Source organism: Biomphalaria glabrata, chromosome 18 (assembly GCF_947242115.1).
Source record: "Biomphalaria glabrata chromosome 18, xgBioGlab47.1, whole genome shotgun sequence".
In the NCBI taxonomy this organism is placed as follows: Eukaryota; Metazoa; Mollusca; class Gastropoda; family Planorbidae; genus Biomphalaria; species Biomphalaria glabrata.
The window spans coordinates 15659963-15685496 of NC_074728.1; the positions used below are offsets into that span (position 1 = coordinate 15659963).

General features: G+C 36.5%; 1 protein-coding gene across 4 annotated transcripts in view; it reads right to left on the reverse strand.

Annotated features, from left to right (window-relative positions):
* LOC106079668 (polycystic kidney disease protein 1-like 1) overlaps positions 1-25534 on the reverse strand; it is a 360015-nt gene that overhangs the window by 331367 nt on the left and 3114 nt on the right. For all 4 annotated transcript variants that reach the window (XM_056017219.1, XM_056017218.1, XM_056017220.1 and 1 more), the window contains exons 2-7: positions 20224-25483; positions 17087-17139; positions 14381-14555; positions 8868-8971; positions 7537-7620; positions 1848-2009 (exon numbers count right to left, since the gene is read on the reverse strand). In XM_056017219.1, the coding sequence (XP_055873194.1) occupies positions 1848-2009; positions 7537-7620; positions 8868-8971; positions 14381-14555; positions 17087-17139; positions 20224-20252 (607 nt within the window). In that variant the 5' untranslated portion in view covers positions 20253-25483. The remainder of the gene's footprint in view (positions 1-1847; positions 2010-7536; positions 7621-8867; positions 8972-14380; positions 14556-17086; positions 17140-20223; positions 25484-25534) is intronic.

Sequence of the window (25534 nt, forward strand, 5' to 3'; positions counted from 1 at the left end):
GTAACCCCATTATTATTATTGTAACAAGTACTTTCTAGTCTCAAATTACTTTTGAGTCATTGTGAAGACTTTCCCCAGCGGATGTCTAGAAGTGCGTTCCCCTGAAGCTCATCGAGTCTTTACTTCGGGTGTTAGCCTGTGAGCTTGGAACAGTTTGTTTTTTAATTCATAAATCAGACGTTAGATTGCTTTAGGGGATAGCATTGATATGAGATTAGTTTGTAATATAGGATTTGTGAGGTGTGTCATACCTTTGTGGAGTGTGTACATTTAAGATTTTTAGTTAGAGAAAAGCCTGTAAATTTACAGCCAGCTGTTTACACATTTATTTGAATCTTAATGTAAAATAAACTATTTTTTTATATTTACGTTGAACTTTGTTTTTTTGTATTTTGATTTTAATAAATTTTTATATACCTATAGGTTATACGTAATAATTTAGGAAATAAATGTAGGGACCATTATACTACTGATTAGTTGATCTTAATTACCTTATTCTAGCCAAAGATCAAATGGGAACTCGTTAGTAACGAAAGGTCACACGGGGTCGTACGGGGATTGTTATTGACGATACATCTCTTTGACTAATGTTAGCTATACCCGATAATAGGTCAACCAATTGATCAAGTTTGCTCGTACTATAGGAGGAAAAGCTCCCGTCGCCCCAGCGTGGCACCTCTTTGGAAACGTTCGCCTGGGGAAGTGGAAAGGCTAAGAAAGACAGCAAACATGGCTCCCAGTGAGCTACCACGGTATGCTCTAGCGAGTGTACTTGCACGTGGTGGGGATGTGAGAAAAGCTTACTAACCAGTCCGAAAACTATTGCTTCGTTCCCCAACGGGGGCCATACGGGCGGTAATGACCCTCTTACGGGAGCAATGGCACATTATAGGCATATGGAGAGCCCCAGTGGGCTCACCCTTCGGCCTCGCATGGAAGGAGGAACCCATTGCGTTGGCTTAAGGAACCGTGTCCCATGACCAAATGGATATGATTAAATGATCATCTGGTTGCAGGGGGGGGGGGAACTTAAGACAGAGGGGTTGGTGAAGAGCCGATTCATCCTCCTGGCCATGAGATAAAATCCTTTCCCGGATCACATGGTTCATAGACGAGATGCGGATCATCTCAAACCATAAATGGACATCTCTACCTAGCATGGATGCTCTTTAGAATAGATACCTTTTTGTACGTTACATGTAAGCACAGAGAACCCATAGTAATTCCACTCACCATTTAGGTTTGAATGATTATTAAGAACTAATAATGCACTACCTATAATGACATGACAAAAGGACTGACAAAAATTAAGCTAGAGTCAGACTTTTAACTTGGTGGAAAGTTTGATAAACCTTCTCTGATGTATATATATATATATATATATATATATATATATATATATATATATATATATATATATATATATATATATATATATATAAGTAAAGATGGCAAAAGAAAGGGGGTACTATTCATGTTGTGCAAGTAAAGAGAAAGAGGGCAGGGGGAATGACGTAGGCGCTTTAGAAATGAGGCGAGGCATCACTCAAGCGTTAAAAGGGTCACGGTGACCAAGAGGGGGGTCTAATGTTCCAATCAACAGAATGGTGTGATGGTATGAGTTTCTAAGGAGGAATGCTGCTAGCGTTGGGCACAAGTAAGAACAGTTTGAAGAAAGAAAACTTCTAGAAGACATTTTTAAACGAAATCTAGATGGCAGAGTGGATTCAATTAAGTCGTTAGTTTTAATCAACCATTTATTAAATAGAAATAAAAAATGTGCATGATCAATTTATATCTATTCTGTTGGTAAAAATGTTGTAAAACAAGCAAATAGTCTTCCTTACCCTTGCATGCTCCTTGAACATAGCGTTTATTGTCATCACAAATACATGCGTAGGAGTTATGGAGGTCTACACAAGTCATCTCGTTGCAAGGAGTTCCTAGACAATCGTCCACAGAGCGAGAACATCGTGGACCTTCCCATCCAGGCTTACACAGGCACTCACCTACACAAGATCAGAAGTGAAAGTAGTCTTTCAATAGCTTCTTTGTTTCGCTGACCAAGTATTGCAAAGAACTAATTATACTATTTGCTTTTACCAAATCTTACATATCAAAATAATTGACGGATATCTGAACTACTTTACACTGACTATAGCGACTACAATGATGACAGTAGGATGAGTAGGTTGTTTGTAACACTGTTTATATACTATAGTTATGTAATATTTTTACAAAGCATATATCAACTCACTGTAACTGTTAAAAAGTTTGTACACGTTATTCTCTAATCAAGTTGAAACTTTGCACAATTATTTCTTATATCTTATATTCTTATACCTGACAAAAAAAATCAATAAAGATTATCTAATTAGTAAATTAAATATTGATAATTAATTATATTTCGTTTGATATCAAACAAGGAAAAGAAATTATACATTAGACATATGTGGCGCTATTAGCTCAATTAGTCCCTTTTATTGTTTATTCTTTGTCTAGACCAATCTAGGGTCAAGAAAATTAGGTTGCCGCTTAAAGGTTTGAAACTAACAATAGATAACTATAAAACCTTCTATTTTCCTGAGCACTTCGATTGCACAGAGGTTACCAGATGGAAGAGGCTTGAGCCCTCGAATTCTAACTCAAGTGGTACAACTTTTCTCATATAATACACATTTAACAAGCTATCACAGTAACTTTCACCCCGATACTCCCCACCCCTTTTATCCCAACTAGTCCAGATAAGTGATAAAATCATAGCGCATTGAGAAAGCTAAAAGCATGAAAATGCGCTAAATAGAACAATTGGTAAAAATATTTCTATCGCACAGATTTATTATTGTTAGTCTAAACCCATGTGCGCCCGGATCAATTAAAATCTATGTAGCAACTGAACAAGTAGTTCTTCCACTGGTGACTGAAGTACAGTTGTAGTAGACTAGCCTAGGCTTATCAGGAAGTGATGGCTCACCATATACGTGCACCCCTCTAAATTCTGAGTCACCAAATTTTAGCCCGTTTTTTACACCTTCAAATCAATTAACTTCTGCTAGGAAGCAACTTAACGTGTAGTGCTCCCACTGAAATAAAGTTAATAAGGATAAGCTATTATTGTAATAAAATGTTGTAAAATGTTTTGTTTTACATGTTTCGGATGTTCCTTCAGGGTTGAAGATAGTTTACTTCCTAGTCCAAACCTCCAAACGACAGTCCAGCGCGCAAACCGCACGACCAGGCAGCCATCTAGAATAGGCTAATCTGTAGCTCATGTTCGACCATGTGCGCCTTATTATAGGCTTGCAATTCAATATATAGTTAGTCGTAACGATTTGTTTTCATTTGCACATTATTACAGTTATCATTACATTTAGTTAAATATGATAAAAGATTTTTGTTTGTTTGTTTTTGTCTTGGAGGAAAAATCCTTGCCAGCTGTCTCTCGATTTGATATATGTGAAAGTTTTTTTAAACAGGATTGAAGAGTGCAGTCATCTTGATACATGCATTAAAAAAAGTAAAAAAGTACTTCGCATGACATCTGAGTCAAAACGTTGATTTGTATCGACGGAGCACTGGCAGCAGCATGAATTAACTGCGTTTTCTTGGTATTTCGGTAATGAAAATGCAGGTATCTAAGGCACTGCCTGATTCTAACGTCATTGTCAGCGAATACATTATAGGCCTCTACAGTCTAGGCATGAACAAACTACTCGGCCAAGGCTACGATGGTTGCCCTGTGGTTGGTAGCATTCAGAACTGTGTTCAGGTAAAGATTCGTGGAAAATATCCAAAAGCAGACCTTGTCCGTCGCTCGTCACACAAACTGAAACTTGTTATCACTGGTTTCAATGACGTTTGCTGATGGTGTCATCAAGAAGACTATCTATTTCTTCCGTAACAATCCCAAGCGTTGATGCTAAATTTACCTCTTTTGTGTGAGACACGATGGAATGAGAAATACGAATTCATTCGCGCTTTAAGTCACAACTTTGAGAAGATCTTTGGCTATTTGGCGCATGTTAAAATAACGGTTGTAAGTGAAACCATAGAACTTGCATATCTGTAATCAATGCTTGCTTCTCATGTGTTTCTGATTTATTTTTCTTTTAATTATCGTCAATAATTCACCCGTTCTTGAACCAGTTTCTCTGATGTTGCAGTCTGTCCATCTTAGCATAAGTGGCCACTCAACAACACATCCGCAGTCTGTCCATCTTAGCATAAGTGGCCACTCAACAACACATCCGCAGTCTGTCCATCTTAGCATAAGTGGCCACTCAACAACACATCCGCAGTCTCATTAATGACATAATCAAAAACCAACTTTATCATGCTGAGGAACACTTCAGGGATAGCATCCTGAGTAAATCCAGACTGCTGGCAGACAAACTTGGTAATGAATTGGTGCTGCCGAGAATTTGCAGTTGACAGATACACCGAGCAAAAACCACATGCATTGGATTTTGGGATTATTACAGAACACGACTTTACATTCTGTATCTTGATTCGTTAGTTTCTTCATTAACGTCTCGCTTTTCAAGCAATACTACTGCTCAGTTTTCTCTACATCCTAAAACGATGCAAGAGCTGCAATGTATAGAACAATCATCGCCGGCTTGTCCATCGCGACAAGACGCAATTCAGTAGTAAAGGTATTGATAGTTTTGGCAGCGTTTGCATTTTTTGTTTGATCGACCGTTGGGATGCACATGGTGCACAGATAAACTTACCAACGTGTACAGTAAATAGTTTTTTCAAATGTTAGTTTTTTACATTTTTAGTTCATGAAGTAAGTATTTACTGTGAACTTGATATGTATGGAAAGGGGGGGGGGCAAAAGTTATTTTCTTAATATTCTCTGTAATAACAAAAAGTTGAAGATACGACTTTGAGCCAGCTTGCACCCCCCTTCTAAAAATTCTGCGGGCGCCCATGTCTAGATCTATTACAAATTTAATAACATGACTAATTTAAACTATATGATACAATTACAGTTAATATAAGCTTTGTTTTCTAAAAGAATTATATATATTGTTACGAATCTCACTATCCAGGCTCTCTGCAAACTGCACCATACACCACCAACTTAAAGAACTTGACAAGTCAGGGCTCCAAAATAACGTAAAGGTTTAATGTCAATAAAATAACAGCCAATACTGTACAATTGGCAGCACGTAGAACAGTACAAATAGCTCTGCGATAACAAATATCTCTCCGATAACACCGTTCCGCCGTATCAAGTCTTGCACTGGTCTCTCCGTCTCGTTCCGGGCTTGCACTGGGTTCAACAGTTCGGGACTGACTTCACACACTTGGGCTCGATGTGTCGGACTCGATCACAGACCAAGATCAAGACGCCGGTCGTCTCAACTGTACTTGACAGTACTCCGCACTGAACCGTCGTAATGCTCCGTACAGAATCACACCGTTGAACTGTGCTGTAGTCGACCGTGTTCTGAACTCCTGTCGTGAACCCACTTTCTGAACCGTCTTGACTGCGACACCTCCGCTCTTTATATAGGGTCCCTACTGGCCTTCTAGAACCGGACAGAACGCCGCTCGACGTTTCTAGGTGGTCAGATGACTACAATTCTCGTGACGCTAATGAGCTCTGTTCACGACGGCGATTCTTCCCGAACCCTCTTGTTGACACTCGTCTCGGCCGATCGTCGTACTCGTCACGGTTGACCGCTCGTCTAGCGCTGGCCTGGGGCGATTTGCGTTGAATGACTACACTCACATCACTACCCCCATCTGTGCCACCACCAGGTTTATAACAATATATTTTCTTGTTTTCCTATCATTTATATGCGTTCCAGTGCTGTTTTTTCTTCTACCATAGCCTCATTTCAGCTCCAGAAATAGTTTTGACATACTCTGTCTTTGGAGTAGAAGAACATCGTAGCATACAACTTTGTATACGCACTTATATCAACAATCTTATTTTTTAATAGCTGTTATTTTGGTATAACCCAGCACCGAAACCTTTATGCTGCAAGTTAGAGAAGTCTGAGTTTAGATTTAGATTTAGATTGCAAAGCACATCAGCACAATCTTGGTCATGTCGTGCCTTCAGTACTTCAAAGGCCCCCCACATCTAGGCAAGAATTACAGTAGAAATCCTAGGAGCCATATAAGTTACTGTGTAAGGGTTACAATACATTTATAATTCATGTATTAATATTGTTTTCAACTACTTCATAAGAATCGGTTGTGTGAGTGTGTAACTTTCTCACACTTCCCATTCTCTTACCAAGTGGAAATTTTTCATAATTGTTCAAAGTCAATGATAGTACACGAATCAATCCAAAAATTAACCCAATTAATTAAGCGATTAGTACTAATTAATTAATTTATGTGGCAGAAAGGGAAGTAAACACTGCCACTTTTAGATAAATGTCATTAATTAGCGGTTCTTTCCCTTAGATAATATAAAATAATTTTTTTTTCATTTGCTTCTTAATGTTCAGATTGCCAAACCAGGCAGTGATGTAGAAAGTCAAAGCACGGCACACGTGAGCCTGACTTTGTCAGTAACACTAAAGGAGGACATTTTCGTAAATAACATTCATTATTGTTGTCCTTTTTGTCATATAATTTATGTTTGCAGGGAAATTTAATTTATCATGTAAGACACGAAATGGCGATATTTCTCTTCAAGGGATTATTTTTATGACTGGATTTTCTAACAAGTTCTAGAGCATTGCAAAACTAAGTTTGATATTACTATAATATTTTGAGTAGGATAGAATATTAGAAAAAGAGTTGAAACTTTAATAAAGCTTTGTATGTTTGTATTGAGTAAGATAAAAATAAAACAAGGTGTAACCATCTCAAAGTTGGCGCCATTGAGTGGATACCCCATTTTAATATTATGAATGGTATTCACAAGTCATGGTTTAATAAGGTGAACACTTTTAACCTTTAGGTTGACCAGAGTTAAGGGCAGTGAGTTGGTGATAGTCAGTTGATAGAGTGACTTCATAGCAGTCAGTTGATACAGGCAGTAAGGTAGAGTCATTATGAGTGGGAGTTAGTAGAAGTCAGTTATTGTAAGCAGCCACTATGGAGTTATTATTATAAAGCAGCTGAGACTTCTACCAGTTATTAAGTTATTACTTTATTCGCCAAGTGTTCTATAAAGGATTACTACTGATTATTCTTGAATTGTGTATCATATTCACTATGTGGTGTTGTAGTATATATTAAACGTATATTATACAAGGAGTTATTTCCTCATTTGCAAGAGAAGTATGATCACTTGAAGTGTTAATCTTGACATTCATAATATGAACCCAATGTCACCGGGCCTACATCCATAAACCACACCTGTAATATTATAGTGTCTCAGAAAATGATACGGTGACACAAGGATAACGCTATTGACTCTAATCTCTAGATTGGTCATTTGGAGATGGAAGTGAAAGATTTGAAAGAACTGTAGTTTTAGGTTTCCTTAAATTTGTGACGTGTGTGTTTGAGGCAATGTGTAAAGGAAATAAAATCCAATTCTGTGAAGTACATCTGACGTACCTGTACTAAGCTCACAACTCAAAGTGTTTTCCCACAGACAGTCGCACGACTGTTTACAGTCAGTCCCGTAACCTTGTGCACAGCCTAAACATAGAACGCAGATCTTGTCAGTTGTATTAATTGGATGTTTAGAACAGTCTTTGATACATGCAGATTGTAACAGCCATTTTATGAATCAAAGGATCTCAATATAAAAAGTTTTCTATGTGGACATAGCTAAACTACGGAGTTTATAGTCACGCCCCTTGGTCGAAATGGCGGCTTTTAGTACTCGGTTATTTAAAGATGTGTTAAATTTTACGTTTTGGCATTGAAATCAAAACCAAATTAATTAAATCTTAGATCTAGCAGACCTTTATAAAACTTTTAAAACGAGATCAATTTAATAATAATAATAATGTAGGCTAATATTAATCACTAAGCTAGCTTACTAAGCTTAGACTTAGCTTTAATCCCTTAAACTAGATTTAGGCTAGACTTTAAACTAAAGCCCACCAGCCTACATGAAATTACTCTGGCTAAACATAGATCTATCTCAGTCAATTCTAAATAAAAATGTGAAAATCTTAACAACAGTCATTAACAATCAACACACCAAAGACCTATACAATCCCCAAAACGATTCACATACTTGTCCATAACAGAGAAGAAGATTACCCGTCACGAAGGTTGTAATTAGAGAAACTCAAAATAAACACTTATTACTTTTTATATTCATAGCATGGGATCGAACCCAATATCTTGGGTTATGGTGTTTCGAATATAAAAACGAAATACAATAAGACGGAAGGAAAATTAAAAATAAACAGACTTATGGAAAAAGAATATGCTTTAAAAATGCAACTATGTATTTAAGACGGTTTGTCTTGTCGGCTCGAAAGCTTTCAAAAATTAATATTTACTTTGAAGCATATAAAAAAAAGTTCCCCTTTCAGATAACTATAGGGCAGATGATGTAAAGGTCATCTGTTTTTTGTGGCTCACGGTTATCGAGGGTGTCATGTGGCCAGCACAACGACCCAACTAATGTCAGATACCGGTGGAGAAGAAGCATTAAATATTTCGATATTTAATTGAGACGCTAAAGAAAAGTCAGAGATTTTACGTTGGACTAACATTTTTGTTGTGTGTGGGGCAGGGGAATAGTAAAAGTGATTTACGGCCGAAAAAATATGTGTTAAATATGCGTTAAAATGCAGACAGTTTATTGGAAATTCACAAAAAAGCGAGGAATGCTTTAGAGTCTAGAGTGTCATGTGACAGAATCAAAAGTACAACCATTTCTATATAGTTTAGTTTACATACATTTACAAATAAATACATTTACATACATTTACACTGCCCAGTGCTGATTCTTTTTTGATATCCTATTCTGCAACGACATTTAAATGATCCTTTGGTATTTTCACAGAATGTTAGTTTTTCAGGACAGATTCTGAAATAATAAATGCGATAGATTATTATTAGTATTTCTTTTGTCAACGTTATGTCACTCTTTACAATGGTTATTGTATCTTTTACCATCATCACAACATGTGAAATTTCAGAACTGAGTTTTAGTCGGTTTGTTGGATATTTTTTTAATACTGAGATAAACTTAAAACGCTTGAGTATTGCTTCAGCTGAGTTATTGCGTGTCTAAATATTTTCCCATGGACCCTTTATTCCGTACACCACATGGCACCTGCCATCCAGAATGAGAACAAGACACATCAGAGATGTGCATTTGATGCACTTACATAGCAGTAATTTATCATCGGTACCAATCACATTTATTTTAAGGAATCTCGTCAGCCGATAGGCGGCGCTTTATCCAAAGATCTGAAACCTACTTTCTGTCCTTCATCTAATCGCTGGGCGCGCATTTTCGTTGAGGTCAAACGTTTTGATTGCGATAAACTATTGTGTACAGTAGCGGACACTGTGTCAAAATCGGCCCGAGCGTATCTATACAATCGTATGCCATATGCTGGACATCCTTTTATAAATGTCCTCAAAATGATTATGTAAACTTTGATAATTTATCAAAAATGGAAAGCATGCATGAGTGGGTTTACGTAACAGAATGTATTTGAACTAATAGGTTATAATGTATTTGTACAAGTAGGCTATAATGTGTTTGTACAATTAGGTCATAATGTATTTGTACAAGTAGGCCATAATGTGTTTGTACAATTAGGTCATAATGTGTTTGTACAATTAGGCCATAATGTGTTTGTACAATTAGGTCATAATGTATTTGTACAAGTAGGCCATAATGTGTTTGTACAATTAGGTCATAATGTATTTGTACAAGTACGCCATAATGTGTTTGTACAATTAGGTCATAATGTGTTTGTACAATTAGGCCATAATGTGTTTGTACAACTAGGCCATAATGTGTTTGTACGATTAGGTCATAATGTGTTTGTACAACTAGGCCATAATGTGTTTGTACAACTAGGTCATAATGTATTTGTACAAGTAGGCCATAATGTGTTTGTACAACTAGGCCATAATGTATTTGTACAACTAGGCCATAATGTGTTTGTACAATTAGGCCATAATGTATTTGTACAATTAAGTCATAATGTATTTGTACAATTCGGTCATAATGTATTTGTACAATTAGGTCATAATGTATTTGTACAACTAGGCCATAATGTGTTTGTACAATTAGGTCATAATGTATTTGTACAATTAGGTCATAATGTGTTTGTACAATTAGGTCATAATGTATTTGTACAACTAGGCCATAATGTGTTTGTACAATTAGGTCATAATGTGTTTGTACAATTAGGTCATAATGTGTTTGTACAATTAGGTCATAATGTGTTTGTACAATTAGGTCATATTGTATTTGCACAAGTAGACCATAATGTGTTTGTACAATTAGGTCATAATGTGTTTGTACAATTAGGTCATAATGTGTTTGTACAATTAGGTCATAATGTATTTGTACAACTAGGCCATAATGTATTTGTACAATTAGGTCATAATGTATTTGTACAACTAGGCCATAATGTGTTTGTACAATTAGGTCATAATGTGTTTGTACAACTAGGCCATAATGTATTTGTACAATTAGGTCATAATGTATTTGTACAACTAGGCCATAATGTGTTTGTACAAGTAGGTCATAATTTATCTGTACAACTAGGTTGATAGGCAAGCTATTTAAATAATTTATTTCATGATTTTGAAACTATGTGGTACTACTGAATGAGCTAAGTATAAAACTTGAAATTGGAACTTTCTTTATGTGAAAAAGTGCATGCTACTATATAGGCCAACAATAACACATACAGGTACCATATAGGCCTACATGAACACATGCAGGTACCATACAGGCCGATACACTCCTATGAATAAATACTCCATTTTTAAATTGTGGATATAAAACAGCAATTGTCGCACCATTAGCACGTTCTGCTAGAAATCGGTCCAGGAATAAATGGCGATGTGCAGAACTGTTCATTCATAATCGCTGTCATCATAAGTTTAAACAAGAGTAGATGAGTCTCTAGTGTTTACAAGGAAACAGATTAATCATTTTAGTAAATTGTTTTAGCCAAATGATTTCAATAGTTGCTTTTTTTTATTGCATTTTTTTTTGCCCGTCATTTGTGCCTCTTTTTCTGCTGTACATTCAACCTCATCAATTTAAACTATAAAAACTGTGTACGACTTTTTACAAATCTTATATCAACTCTGTCAGTCTGTCTGGTAAAACTTTTGTACACGTTATTTCTCCCACACAAATTGAAACGTAGCACAACTATTCATTGGCGTAGACCAGAGGTTCTTTAACTTTTTTTAACCGGAGACTCCTTTATATAGTCAAAATTTGCTCACGTACCCCTAAGGGAAAAGGCTACATAAATGCATAGTACATAAATTATAAATGTAAAAAAATTTAATTTTGTGGCAAGAGTGTTTGTTAGTAGCAACCTCAAATCTCCACGACCACAAATTTCTAGTTGGTTTCTGTTATTTGTCAAGGTTCATTAGGCACTGAATCCCCGCTCTACCAAATAAGAAGATGGGAAAATGAAAGAAATGAAATTGGATTCTGTTTTGAAACCAGAATTTGTGGTATTCTTGTTTATACATCGGTTTTATGTTTCTCGTTTGTGGATATTTCAATAAGATGCTCCTGTATTAGAATGGATTCATCTGTGATTGATATCGGAGTTTGTCTACACGTAAAGTCGGGGTTATCCAAGTGAAGCATGTCTTCAAATCTTTGGTTTAAGTTGTTATAAAATAGATCGTAATAGACATATTAAACAGTTGTGAATGGCGAGTTGATTATAATTCAAATATTCCTTTTAACAATGAAATTATTTTAACTGTATACGATTTTCATCTTTTTTCGGACCCTTTGCGGTCGTCTCGCGGACCACTTGCGGTCCGGTCCACGTGCCACAGTTAGAGAACCATTAGCGTAGACAATACATGAATCAATAAAAAAAATAACCAATTTGTCAATTAATTACTAGTAATTAGTTATTTTTTTTATTACCAACAAGTGAAGTTAATCATTAATTTTTCCCAGATATGGCTAAATATAAAGGGTTTGGTCCCTTTAGATAATTCTACACGTTATATGTCCCACATCCATTCTTGGATAAAGTTGAAACTTGAAACAATTTATTTAATTATTTCTAATTAATTATTGTGAGCTTGCTCTCCCAGAGCTAGTTTTTCAATGCAATTTTAGCTATTTTTTAAATGTATTTTTGTTGTATAGGTTAGATCTATTTTTATATATTTTATTTTTATAGGTTAGTGTCAGATTTTATAATTGTACTTCCTCATATTTAGATAGGTTAGTGCGGGATAGTATAAAAGTGATGTACTACATGCTGTCAAAAAACAGTTGCGTGTACATTTGACCAGTGGTCAGTACCATATCTGTCTGTGTGACAGCTGAAGATCTTTGTGGTCTGTCGTCTAATTATATTTTTATTCCTGTACCTGGGACGGCCTGTAAGTGTAGAAATATTTTATATTTTCTATGTGTAAGGTAGTTATTTTAGTTTCTACTTGGACTATTTGTCATAATAGTTGGCAACATGCTGTATTGAAGATGGCGGCGTCCATCAGTCCTTATAGAATATAATATAGTTTTGCATTTATGTATTGCAGGCTATTGTTACTGCTTTTAGCTGCTGCATATTACTGCTTTTTTAGCTGCTTTTAGCTGCTGCAATTACTCTGCTGAAATAGCTGCTGCTTATAACTGCTCTTGTAGATCTATTCTAATTCTAGGGAATCTAGTCAGACTAGTGTTATTTTGTTTCTGCTATTGATAGTTTTGTTATTGTTTCTGTAGATCTATTCTAGATCTAATTCTAGGGAAGCTAGTGTTATTTTGTTTTGTAGTGTAGCCTTAGTGGCTTAGTTAGTAAACTTAGTTATAAGTTATATATTATGTTCTTGTTTCAGTGTTAGTGTTATGAGTGTAATAGTAGAATATTGTAGATCTAGACTAGTTTATTGTAGTGTGTTTGTGTAGATCTAGGTCTAGTGTAGTAGTTGTAGTGATTTAGTTAGATAGTATACTGTAGTTCATTAGTTGGTTTGATCAGTTTGTGTTAGATAGTTGGTTTGGTTAGTTTGTTAGTGTTTGTAGTGGTGTAGATTTAGAGGGTTTAGTTAGTTGCTGAGTTCAGTTGTAGTGTAGTGTTAGTGTATATATTATATTTTATTATTGATTTATTTTTGTATGTAAATAAAGTTTCTTTTTGTTTTATTTATCGTAAACTAAAGTTTGTTATCTTGTTTTCACTTAGTTAAGTTAGTATAGTTAGTTGTCTGGTTACTTAGGCGACTCTAGCCCCTTGGCCACCATACCGAGGTGCACAGATTGAGCCCACCCAGTAGCGCAAACATCTGCCTACTGTTGGTAAATTTTAATGTTGAGCAGAGATAGGTCCTCACCCATTCGCGCCTGCCTGACCTGCTCACATTATTTTTTAAATTTTTGTTTAATATTGAATAAGACAAACAAGTTCTACATTAATAAGAAATATAGTTATAAGTATGGACTTCTCCCCCCCCCCCCCTAGATATGCTTTGCTTTTTTTTTTTTTGTATTTTTTTCTTTCATATAATACTTGTTGTTTTTTTTTTAATCACGACGTTTTAATGAGAAAATATCTATTGAATACGTGCCTTAGTGACATCCACGAGGAAGTTTCGATGGCTGCCGGCCCAATGTGGTACCGGCCAACCGGGCATTGGTCCGAATCCCCATACAGCCAGTCTGCGCCTGATTGCGTAGGATGATAACGTCCTCCATCTTCTCTTACCCTACCTCTCATTTGAGCAGCAAAGCTACCACCCCTCCTCTGAATATTCAAAATAGCTATGTAAAATTACATAATGTAGTCCTATTTATCGCAACTCAAAATTTCAATGTCCGAAATTATGTCTATTGTGTACCTGGCCCTAATATACAAATAATCATGAATGTTCATCAATGGTCTTGGTTTCGGGATACTTAATGTATTTTTAGCACAAACCAGGTCTTTATTAGTTTCTGAGATCTGAACAAAAAAAGAAAAACACTCAGACGGGAGGGCAAACAAATAAGCAGTTTTTCCTCGTGACGGTATATCGTATCCAGTTGGGTATCAAGATCTAACAAATGCCTCAAGCATTTCATCTCGATTATGTTCCATTCTGTGACATTGATCTTAACTGGATGAATCTATATGTCTTTGTGTTACTTGAAAAAGTAGATACATTTAAGGTAGTACATTGTATGTGATGAATGTTAGTAGAAATAAGAGACTTTGTGCCAAAAGAAAACTATTTGTATTTATTTCTAATAGGATCAAAACATTTTGCTTCTTACTGGGAGCCATTAGTATGACATTCATTGATTTCTTCGTCACATAGTTCACCTCGATATCCCTTTGTACAGACACATTTTCCAGTTCTATGATGACAAAATCTCGCCCCCTTCCAGTCACAAAAACAGGATTGTCTACACCTAACTCCATATTTTCCCTTGGGGCATTCGATGACATCTGAACAAAAGAAACATTTCACGTTTATTTTTTTAATTGAGTAGAGATCGAACAATGTGTCTGTTAATTTGACAAAAGAAACAATGTATTTGTTAATATGAAAAAAAGCATAAACAATACAAGTAAAATGGTAAGAGTTTGAGTTTTTGGCACATCGGCACAATTTAGGCCATGTCGTGCCCGTAATCCTTAAAGAATTACTCTCCTTTACAAAAGCTAAATTCCATACAGTTAAATCATTAAAAACAAGGTCTATTCACAGTTAAAATAGTAAAGGTAGTAAAAATTTAATAATTAGTAAAAATCTTATGTAAATATTATAGGGTCACAATTTCACAAATCAGATCTTCGTAGTCAACCCCACCTCCCGGACAAAGCCCAGTATCTTCCCTGGGTCGACATTGTCGAATAGTGTTTTTAAGTTGTGCGCTGTAAAAAAATTTTCCCTAACATCCTGGTATCAATCAATGAGGATATGATCCACCGTGAGGGGAGAGTCATAGTACTCACAAAGTTCGACATTTTTAGTAGCTCATGTTTAATGCAGTGGTGACTTTGTACGTAGGGGGACAAATTAATCCTATTTTTTGTTAGAGCTACAACACTGGGCCATAGAAGTGTCAGTAGGGTCTAAATTGTGGAATAAAATGTTACTTAAGAGTGGACAAGTTCAGATATTTATTCTTTATAGACATGAAATGAGGAAGTGAGTAGGTGTTCTAACTCTTCCAAAAAATATGGTGCGTCTTTCGTCATAATATAGTTGATTGCAGAAGTTAAAAACAGTCTTGCGGCGTAAATTTTATATCGGAAAGACATCCAGGCTTAAATACTGAGCATCACTGGCGTAGCCAGGATTTCCTTTTTTTTTTAGGTGGGGGGATTTATTTTTTCTCTGGCGCAAACACACACACACACACACACACACAAGGACGGCTTCAATTCTACGCACCAAAAGCTCGGAATGACCAACTCATACTTGAGCATTGTGTCTCATGGAGGCATTCTAGGTCTGGGCACTGGCACCAGCTGGATATGAGTTGACACGAAAAGGGACATTGGAAACATACTGCTGAGACGTAGCTTTGAAAGTGCGGACTGTCAAGTACGGTTCTTTTAATTTAAATTTAAAGCAGATCCGTAATGTACAATAATGTACCATTATTAGGCCAGACTCACCACATATTCATAGGCCTAATAATATGTCTTAATAATGTCAAATAGTTTAGCTGAATGTCTTATGTCCGTCATGTAGTTTAGCCTTACGTCACTGGCACTGGCGGATCCGGGGGGGGGGGGAGTAGGGACGTCGCCTATCCCCACTAGGCTGACGAATTTTAGTATAAAAATCACACAATTTGTATACTGCTTATGCCAATAATATATACTAATTATTTATATTTCAAACTATTGTTAGATTGTTTCGCCCCCCCCCCTCTGGTATGTTGGCCCAAATTGGTGGGGTGATGAGTGGGCGATGGCATCAATAATCCTCCCGCCACCATAAACTTTCAATTGGTGGGGGTGTGCGGTCCAATTTATCTGTAGAAATCAGAGCTTGTTAACAGAATAAATTAAATATTTATATGATTAAAACTTGTTATTGATATTTTAACCGACCTTTACATTATGTTGGCCGATTGGGTGAGGTGGAGGGGGGGGGGTGAAAACTTCTTCTGCCCTTCCCACCTAAGCCCTTTGAGTGGAGGGGCGGTCCTACGTTTATGGAGAAATCATAGTTTGTGAACAAAATTAGTTGAATTACTATATAATTTTAATATTATATCGCTCCCCTTCTAGTATCATGGCCGATTCGGCGGGGTGGGGGGCGGGCGATTGCATCTACTACCTCCTCACTCTTGCCCTATGAGTGTGTGTGGTGGGGGCGGTCATATTTTATTATTAGAAAATATAAAATAAAAAGGGTTGTACCAGGTGGGAGAAGAGATACATGTAACCCTCCGCCCAAACCCAGACTTTTTCTCTTTGTATTTAAGAAATTAAATTATTTAAGAAATTACAATTTATTTTTTAAATCTGTTACTAATATAATTTATATATACCATAAATTAACTTCTTTAATCGAGTCGCCTTACCCCTATTCTTTAATGCCAAATGCAATCATTAGCAGAAATTATAAAAAGGAGCGAGGACTCGATTGAATATTTTCACTCTACTCTCCCCCTTCCAATTCCAGATGAAAAGATGACGTTTTAAAATAAAACAGAATAATCAAACATGGCGACAGAGTACATGAATTTTTTCAAAATTATTTTTAGAAAGACTTAGATTTAGAATTCATACGAAATTTTTTAAATATACCGTAAGAGTAATAATTGAGATGAGTTCTGAACCCAAATATTCTTTTCCTAGTCGCCTTTTCCTAACCTTTACTCAGTCTGATATATTTCTAGTTAAATAAATTTGTTTATGCATAGGGCTAGGGTTAGGGTTTGGAAAAACTCGCTCCACCCAGTCCAAAGTTCTGGATCCACTAGTGGTCACTGGTCTGTTTGTTGGTCCCTGCTTACCTTGTAAATGAACACTGGTAAACATTAAGAGGCTGGTAACAAAGTAGTGCCACCTGAAATACAGAACAAGAAAAATATTTTTAAAATACTTGTTTGGGGGGGGGGCTGTGGCTGAGTGGTTAAACTCTTGGCTTCAAAACCAGGGGTCCTCGGTTCAAATCTCGGTGAAAACTAAGATTTGGGATTTAGGGTTTTTATGGCACCCGAGTCCACCCACTCTAATGGGTAGTTAAATTTAGTTTGGGAAAGTCTGCTCGTCAACTGTTGGCCAGGAAACAGATGACAATTGCATCATCTACGCTATAGATCGTAAGGACTGAAAGAGGAACTTTACTTTTTACTTGTTTTAAAACAAAGCTTATATAATAGAAAGAACCGTACAATTACTGCCATATATCTCAATACAGGCAGTAATTCTACGGTTCTTTCTCTTTCTCGAGTGTTGACTGATGGGCAGCCCAGCACTCGCAATCTACCGCCCAGGCTTTCCCCCGGAAATGGAGAGGTCATTCCATTTCTGACAGTAATGTCTCTGAAAAAACAAGCAGAGCTGAATGGTGTAAGCTGGAAAGTCAAGGACACTCTTTACGGAAGGTGAGGCTTTTTAGCCTCACTGTAGCTACTGCCTGCCTTAAGCTGCTCACCTGCACCTGCCAATACAATCTGAACTCGTCACTAACATGCTTCAAACTGCTATCATAGACAGAGAACTCAGCAAACTAAACATTGATGTGGCCTGTTTGCAAGGTACCAGACTGGCAGACAGCGGATCGCTTACAGAAAGCAATTATACATTCTACTGGTAAGGAAAACCAGAACAGAGTCTCATAATACATGGCGTCGGCTTCGCAATAAAAACAACCTCGTTCACTGCAATGCGATGTTCCCCATAGACAACGAAAGGGTAGCACCTCTGTATTAACGGAGATTTTAGTGATTTTAGAGTTGGTGCTGAAAATGAAATGATGCGTGGCCCAGGAGCGTAGGTAGGGATTTGGGGTCCGGGGGGATTGACCTCTTTGGGGGGGGGGGCCTTTCATTTTGATATTCAACATCATGACATGAGATAATTTACTTAATAAATATAAAAGCCTACATTCACATTGGTATAGTTTATCAGTTAAATTAACAAGAAATAATCATTAAGAATCTTTTAATGAATAATATCGTTGTTTATTAGCGAAATAATGCACAAGTGACAAATCTCAATTGATATCATTTCACGGCGTGCTTTCTGTGCAGCAAAGGCATCTATAACATCATTTACATCGATACTGTCTATTATTTAAGACTCCACTGACATGACACGTAGGAAGTAATCATATTCTTTTTTGAAGTAACGTCTGTATTATATAAGATAAGATAAAGCTTATCTTGCGTCAATGTGCTCCTAAAATAGTTTTGGATTAACCTGAGCTTTCAGAATGATCTCTCACATGACGCGATGGAAGTGGCCTGAGTTAGCAGTATTCAGATGGAGATTGCAAGGTTTCAGAACACATCATTCCCATATGTAGCCAGCTTCCTCAATATGTCAGTTGAACAATGACAGAATAAAGGATACTCGAGTTCTGTAGCTCTCACGAACTGTGTATAACAAAAACATACTTTTCTGGTAAGGAATGCTACAAAGTCTCTTGGCGGCACCCACGCTCAAAGAGGTGGCACCAGCTTGACCACTGCATCACTCACCATTCGCTAGTGTTAAACAGGATCAAATTTCAAGAAGGCTTACTCTTCCAGTCAACCTAGGACTAAGCAAACCAACGTTAATAATGTAGAGAGAAATCTGGACTCTTTGGCGAGCTCCTTAACAGTTCAAGGTCATCTTTGGCCAACGGTTAACGAGCAAACTGTCATGTGGCAAGTACAACGACCAACCACCTTTACTTTCGCCAACTTAATTCAGGTAACGGTACCCATAAGTTGGATGGACTCAGTGGCACCCTAAAAATCGAGAAATTCATAATCCTAATCTTCAGCGAGGTTCAAACCCAGGTTCAGAAGTCAAGCGCTTAACCGCTCTGCCACAGCGCCCCTCACAAAGAAACCAACTCGAAATTTGTGCTCGTTGACCTGGGCATAAATACACCCATAAAGTCTCATTAACCTCATCCAGGTCGTAATTTTTATAATACCTCTATTCAAGTCACTCCTTCGTGGAACCTGATGGGTAAGCAGATCTAAGAAGCGGCTCAAACGATTTTCCTAGAAATTTAACAGTTGATGCACATCGCTGAGAAAAGAATTACTAGCTCGTTGGCCACACGGGGAAAACTCTAGTTTGACCAACATAATTTTACAATGTAAAAAAGATGTAAATTTGGCTGGAGACTATATCTAGGTCTAGAGCCAACCTGGCTTAGTCAGCCGTATTACAGTAAATGCGATAACAGAGTAAGTTGTTCACTTTGATTGGAGTTTACAAGCGTTGCTTTTATTTTTAAGTAAATCTAATATATATAAATATATATAAATCAGAACTTTAAGTCTTGTGTTGGATCTAGATGTCCATATAATGAACATACCAATAAATAATGGCACAAAAATACCCTCTTCGGAGGCAGAATCAGAAAATGCATATATTCTAGCAGCGGATGGTGTCGTGGGTTCGATACCCGAATTAAACTTAACATTTCTTAAATTATTATTATTATAATTGAAGGTTAATAATAGAAGAATTTCACTATTTAGTATTATCTTTATAGAAAATGTTTCTTAAAAATGTTTTCTTGCTTTCATTGGTTAAGGGGAGAGCATACGGCGCTAATTGGAAAAACACAAATTGAAAAGATTAGTCTGTGGCATTTGACGTCTCGAGAGACGATCTTTTCCCTTTGCAACTTCTTGTGTAACTAAATCCTTGATACACAGCTGCGATCGCAGGTTGGGCATATGTAATCACCAGGCGCCGTTGCATTTTCACCATTCTTTCTGTTTCAGTTGTGTATGACATCTGCAATCCGTGACCCTTCATTTATGCTCTCTCTCCATGTGGATCTATAATCTATCCAGTGAAAAGATCATTAGTCATTAGTTAGTAGGCCTACGGTAACTGGAGTAGAGTCTAAAGGCCCTAGATTTTGATCCAAACTTTTAACAAAACTATTAATTTTATTTTAGGTTAGTAATCTTACCAGATAATTAATTGTAACATGATATTCATGGGAGATTATATCAGCTCAAAACATAGTGTTATTTTCAATTTTAATGAACACACCAATTGACATAAATGTTCCAATGCTTTCTAGAAGGCTTACGTCAATAAAATGTTTCTGGGTGTGCTTTTCAGTGCGCTAATTTATTTAGATTTATATACCCGGAACGTTAATAATTTGTGGGTTAATTAATTAATTAAACTATAACTGTAGCTAGTTTGTGTGTGTGTGTGTATGGAGTACGAAATATGATAATAGATAATAAGGCTTTGTCTTCGAGCTGGTAAGCTATTTTTTTTTAAGATGTAGGCCTAATTTTAATTTGTATAGCAATTTTCAATAAAGCCTGGTCTGAGGTTTGTGTACAAGTAGCATATAATGGTGTTGACGTTCTTCTGGAACTATGAACCAAGTTTCAACTAAATATTAAGCCTTGGTCAGAGAAAGACACTATTCCATGATCCTATTAATCATCTTTCTATCTTCTAGATCAGCGGTTCTCAACCTTTTAAGCTTGGCGACCCCCTTTTTACAATCCCCCACTCTGCCGCGACCCCCCCCCCCATACACAAATACAGAATTGTAGGGTAGACAATAACAATCCATATTTTCGATGGTCTTAGGCGACCCCTGGCAAATGGTCAATCGACCCCCAAAGGGGTCGCGACCCACAGGTTGAGAACCCTGTTCTAGATCGTAGTTACAAACCTTCTTCCTAATTCGGTCTCGCCATTCATTGCAATAGCACATAAATAACCAACTTTAACGATTCCTTTAACACACTATTATAGTTTCATTTGCTTGCTAAATATTTAATGTTACCATTTTTAGCGGCCCCCGAAAGGGGAAAAGACGCTATTAGTTTTGTGCGAAATGTCTGTCCGTCTGTCCCGTTTAGATCTCGTAAACTACAAAAGATATCGAAAATCCGACATCACAATATTTTAGACCATTCAAAGTTCTGATGCAACGGCTACTTTTTTTTTCTGAAAGCGAAAAATCTAATTTTTAAAATCAATTATGCAAGCAGTTTTTTAAAGAGAAAAAGCTAATTAGTATGCATTATAAGTTAGACCTAATTTAAAATGAATAGTAATCTTATAAACTTCATTTTTCTTAACTTTTTTTTTATTGCGGAATTTTTTTGAGGATTCGAATAAGAGATTGAGCCTTTTCAAAACAATTAGATCAATTATAAGACATAAGTTAGGCCAGGGGAGGCGTGGTGGCTGAACGGTAAAACGCTTGGCTTCCGAACCGGGGGTCCCGGGTTCGAATCCTGGTGAAGACTGGGATTTTCAACTTTGGAATCTTTGGGCGCCTCTGAGTCCACTCAGCTCTAATGGGTACCTGACATTAGTTGGGGAAAAGTATAGGCGGTTGGTCGTTGTGCTGGCTACATGACACCCTCGTTAACCGTAGGCCACAAAAACAGATGAACTTTACATCATTTGCCCTATAGACCACAAGGTCTAAAAGGGGAACTAGTTAGGCCAGGTTCACATCTAACATTACGTTCACTTTCACCTATCCTTTGATCTGCGGGACCGTTGGGGCACTACACAAGATCTGTTAACCATTTTTCTCCATTCTTATCTCTCATTTGTCTTTGATATAATTTCATTTGGATGTTCTTTCTGAAAATATTTAAGCCTGCCTGGGTGGACCTCTTCGGGGGCCGATTTTGAGTTTGTGTTTCCACACAAACTGTCTTTTGTAACCTTGTTTTTTTTTTTAGATTTCATCTCTCTTTCTTTTCTTTTTATTCTTTTCTAAAACAGAAGACAACAAAACAATATGATGAAGACTTACAAGGACGAAGTTGATTACACTATTTTACAGTGTCTACTTCATCGGATACAACTGTTAAGACTGTTATTTATTGAACACAATAGATAGTAGGTTAAGATCTCAGTCTCAGATGCAGTATAAATTCTAAAACATTTATATAGAGTTAACATTGATTTTTTTGTTTGTTTACATTTTAAATACTGGTACCGGAAAAGAAAGAAAAAAATAAACAGATTGAGCTTAGAGAAAATTAGCAGATGTGTCGAAATATTAATTATCCCTATTATCCTTTTTTTTTTCTGTGTAAGTTCAGACCTGCTAATCTCATAGAAATCAAATGACATGGATGTCTGATCACTAGCTATGGTTGGAATGATTCCCACGCAGCTCATGGGCGTGGCCAGGATTTTTTTCGCCCCCCCCCCCCGCGGAAAAAAATTATATGTTTGTGTGTGTGTGTACATAATTAATCTTTATTACATTCTGACCCTTTCGGAAGAAGTTTATTGTGCCCTAGAATAGGTTCTTCCTGGAATTATTGGAAAATTGTAGACTCCCCGCCCCTGCTAAGCAAGGGGGTCTGGGGGAGCGCTGCGAAGCCTCGCCGCCGAGCACTATTTCTGGTATTGAAAGCCAACAAAATGCATATTCTGAGGTATCTACAGCTATTAAAAAGTTTTATTTCAAAAACCTAATGTGATATTCTATCTGACTTAGACCCTCTCGCGCCCTTCGGTGCATTTTCCGGCAAGCTGTTTCCACAACTCTAATTATGCGTAATTCATTTCGTCGGAGAACATGTCCCGCAAAACCTCACGCAACGCTCTGTCACAACCTTACTAAGGGTTCGACTCCCAGTTCGGCATATGATTTCTTTGATTTAGACCCGATCTCTATAACTGACTCCTAAAATCTGTCTTAGCCATCTTTGTTGAGCCACATCTAGTGTTTTTCAATTTCGGCAGATGATTATTCACACTTTATTAATGGAGCCATGCCACTGGTAGAAATTTGTAACCTCTCTTGACTACGCTCTTGGAATTACATGCCTGTATTTCGCTTTAGATTTTATATCGAAAAGGAAAGTTTTATCGTCAAAATCATCTGTTGAGGGGTTTTAAACTAAAAAATATCTGGATTTTTTTTTTAAATTCAAAACCCCATATAGCTACGGTCATATAATTTGGTGACTGTAGTTTGCTTTAAAATAATATTGAAGAGAGGTTTTCAACTCAAAACGCTCTGTAGGGGAATTTTAAACTCAAAACCATCTGGAGGGGTTTTAAATTTAAAAAAAAAAAGGCATCTGGAGGAGGGTGATTTAAACTCAAAACTCCTCATTAGCTCAGTTACGCTCAAAGAATTTTAGTGTAATTTGCTTTTTTTATATTGAAGAGGTATTTTTTTAGCATCGAAACCCTTAAACTCACCCCCCCCCCCCTTTTGGCTACACTCATGGCATTTTGAGTGCGTAATTTGCTTTTTTTTTTTTAATATTGAAGAGGTATTTTTCAGCTTCAAACCCCGCTGGCAGGGGGTTTTAAACTCAAAACCCTTTTGGCTACGCTCATAGATTTTATAGTGTGTAATTTGCTTTTTTTTTATATTGAAGAGGTACTTTTTAGCTTCAAACCCCAACTGGAGGGGGTGGGTGGGGGTTAAACTCAAAACCCCTTTGGCTACGCTCATAGAATTTTGAGTGTGTAATTTGCTTTTTTTATATTGAGAGGGGGTTTATCGTAATTTTTGGAGGCGGTTTTAAAGTCAAAATCTTCCTTAGCTGTTTTCTTGGAATTTGGGCTTTGTCGTTTGCATTTTTTTTTAGTTTTGTTTATAGAAAAAGGGGATTTAACTGCAAAACCCCTGGTAGGGGGTTTTAAACTCAAAACCCCTGTAGAGGGATTTTTATCTCAAAACCCCCTCGGCTGTGCTGTGGTAAGTGATGATTTAGTATTAAAATCTCACCTAACATAAACAAAATGAAAGCAAAAAATCAGTCACTGAATTCCGTTTCATTTCGGGGTGTGTGTGTGTGTTTGAACCCCAGGGGTTGGTGAATTTCTAATTTCTGGCCCCTGGAAGAAGTCCTCTCATATAGTTTTGAAGACCTACATGCTACTGGTGGGCAGACAGACCATACATTATTATTGCTTCTTCCAACAGACAAAAAAAAAAAAGAAATAGCATAAAATACAAAATAAAATGCATGGTTGCTCATAAAGGAATATAATATTAGACAATATAATACTGCACATAATGAAATAGCTAAGTACTGCTAATTTGTAATCAAATATAATCAGAATGCTTCTTTTTAAAATGTGTTTTTAAATGCTGACTTTGAATAAAAGTTTTATTACACACAGAGCACTCATGTGGTCTTTGTCCAGTATGAATTAAACAATGAGCATCTAAATTCTGCTTCGTCAAGAATTTTTTTCCACACAAATCACATTGATGATCCCTGATGTCAAAGTGAACTTTAGTATGTGTTTTTAATGTAGATTTATGTCTTGTACTGAATTCACAGATGTGACATTTAAACTGTTTGAATTCACTGTGAACCCTTAAGTGTCTTGTAAGTGTTCCTTTTTGATTGGAAATATAGTCACAGTGATGACAATGGTAGATTATTCCCTGAAGATGCTTTTTTTGGTGTGAATTTAATTCCTTTTTGGAAGATGCTTTGAAAGCACATTCTTCACAAGAATATAATTGATTTGATAAATGGCTTAGTGTTGTTACATCCTCTGTAACATTTGCACCACAACCTTCTTCATTTTTAACTTTGTCTTTCAACTTATAAGTGTTTAAGTCTTCTAGTTTTCCATTATCTGTGACCAAAGAAAGTGTATTGATTTTATTAGAATTTGTCTGACACCTATTATTTTCTTTCTGACGTTCACAAATACCATTAATTATGTCGCCACTATTTGATCCATTCAAAGAAAAATCACAATTTAACTGATGTAATGATTGTTCCGAAGGTAAATAATCAATTGAAGCTGCTATACAATATCTTCTATCCAATTTATTGTTTATCTCACATTTAACAGTATTCGTCTCCAGGCATCGAAACAGATTTTTTTCTTCCCATTGCCTTCTACTTAACGTGTTGGCTACAAAATTTTCATTTTTTTTATGTTTGTTTGAAAAATGCAGTTCCAACAATTTAGAATCACAGCAGCTGTAATCACACAGTGAACAGCTGTTAGGATTATCAAAGGTATGAATTAAGCAATGCTTCTTAAGAGCCAAAGAATCACTAAATTCACTTTCACAGATAAAACAAATCAATGGCATAGTTAATAATTTTTTTTTATCTCAAACTTAAACTTATGTTATCATACATCAGTTTGTATTGTTTTGCTTTTACAAGAAGATGATTCCAGCATCTGGTGTATAGATAGTCTCCAACTATCAATCTTTGCAATTCTCTGCCAACATTTTCCTGCAGAAAAAACAACAACTATAAATTATATAAATATTAATTGCATTGTTG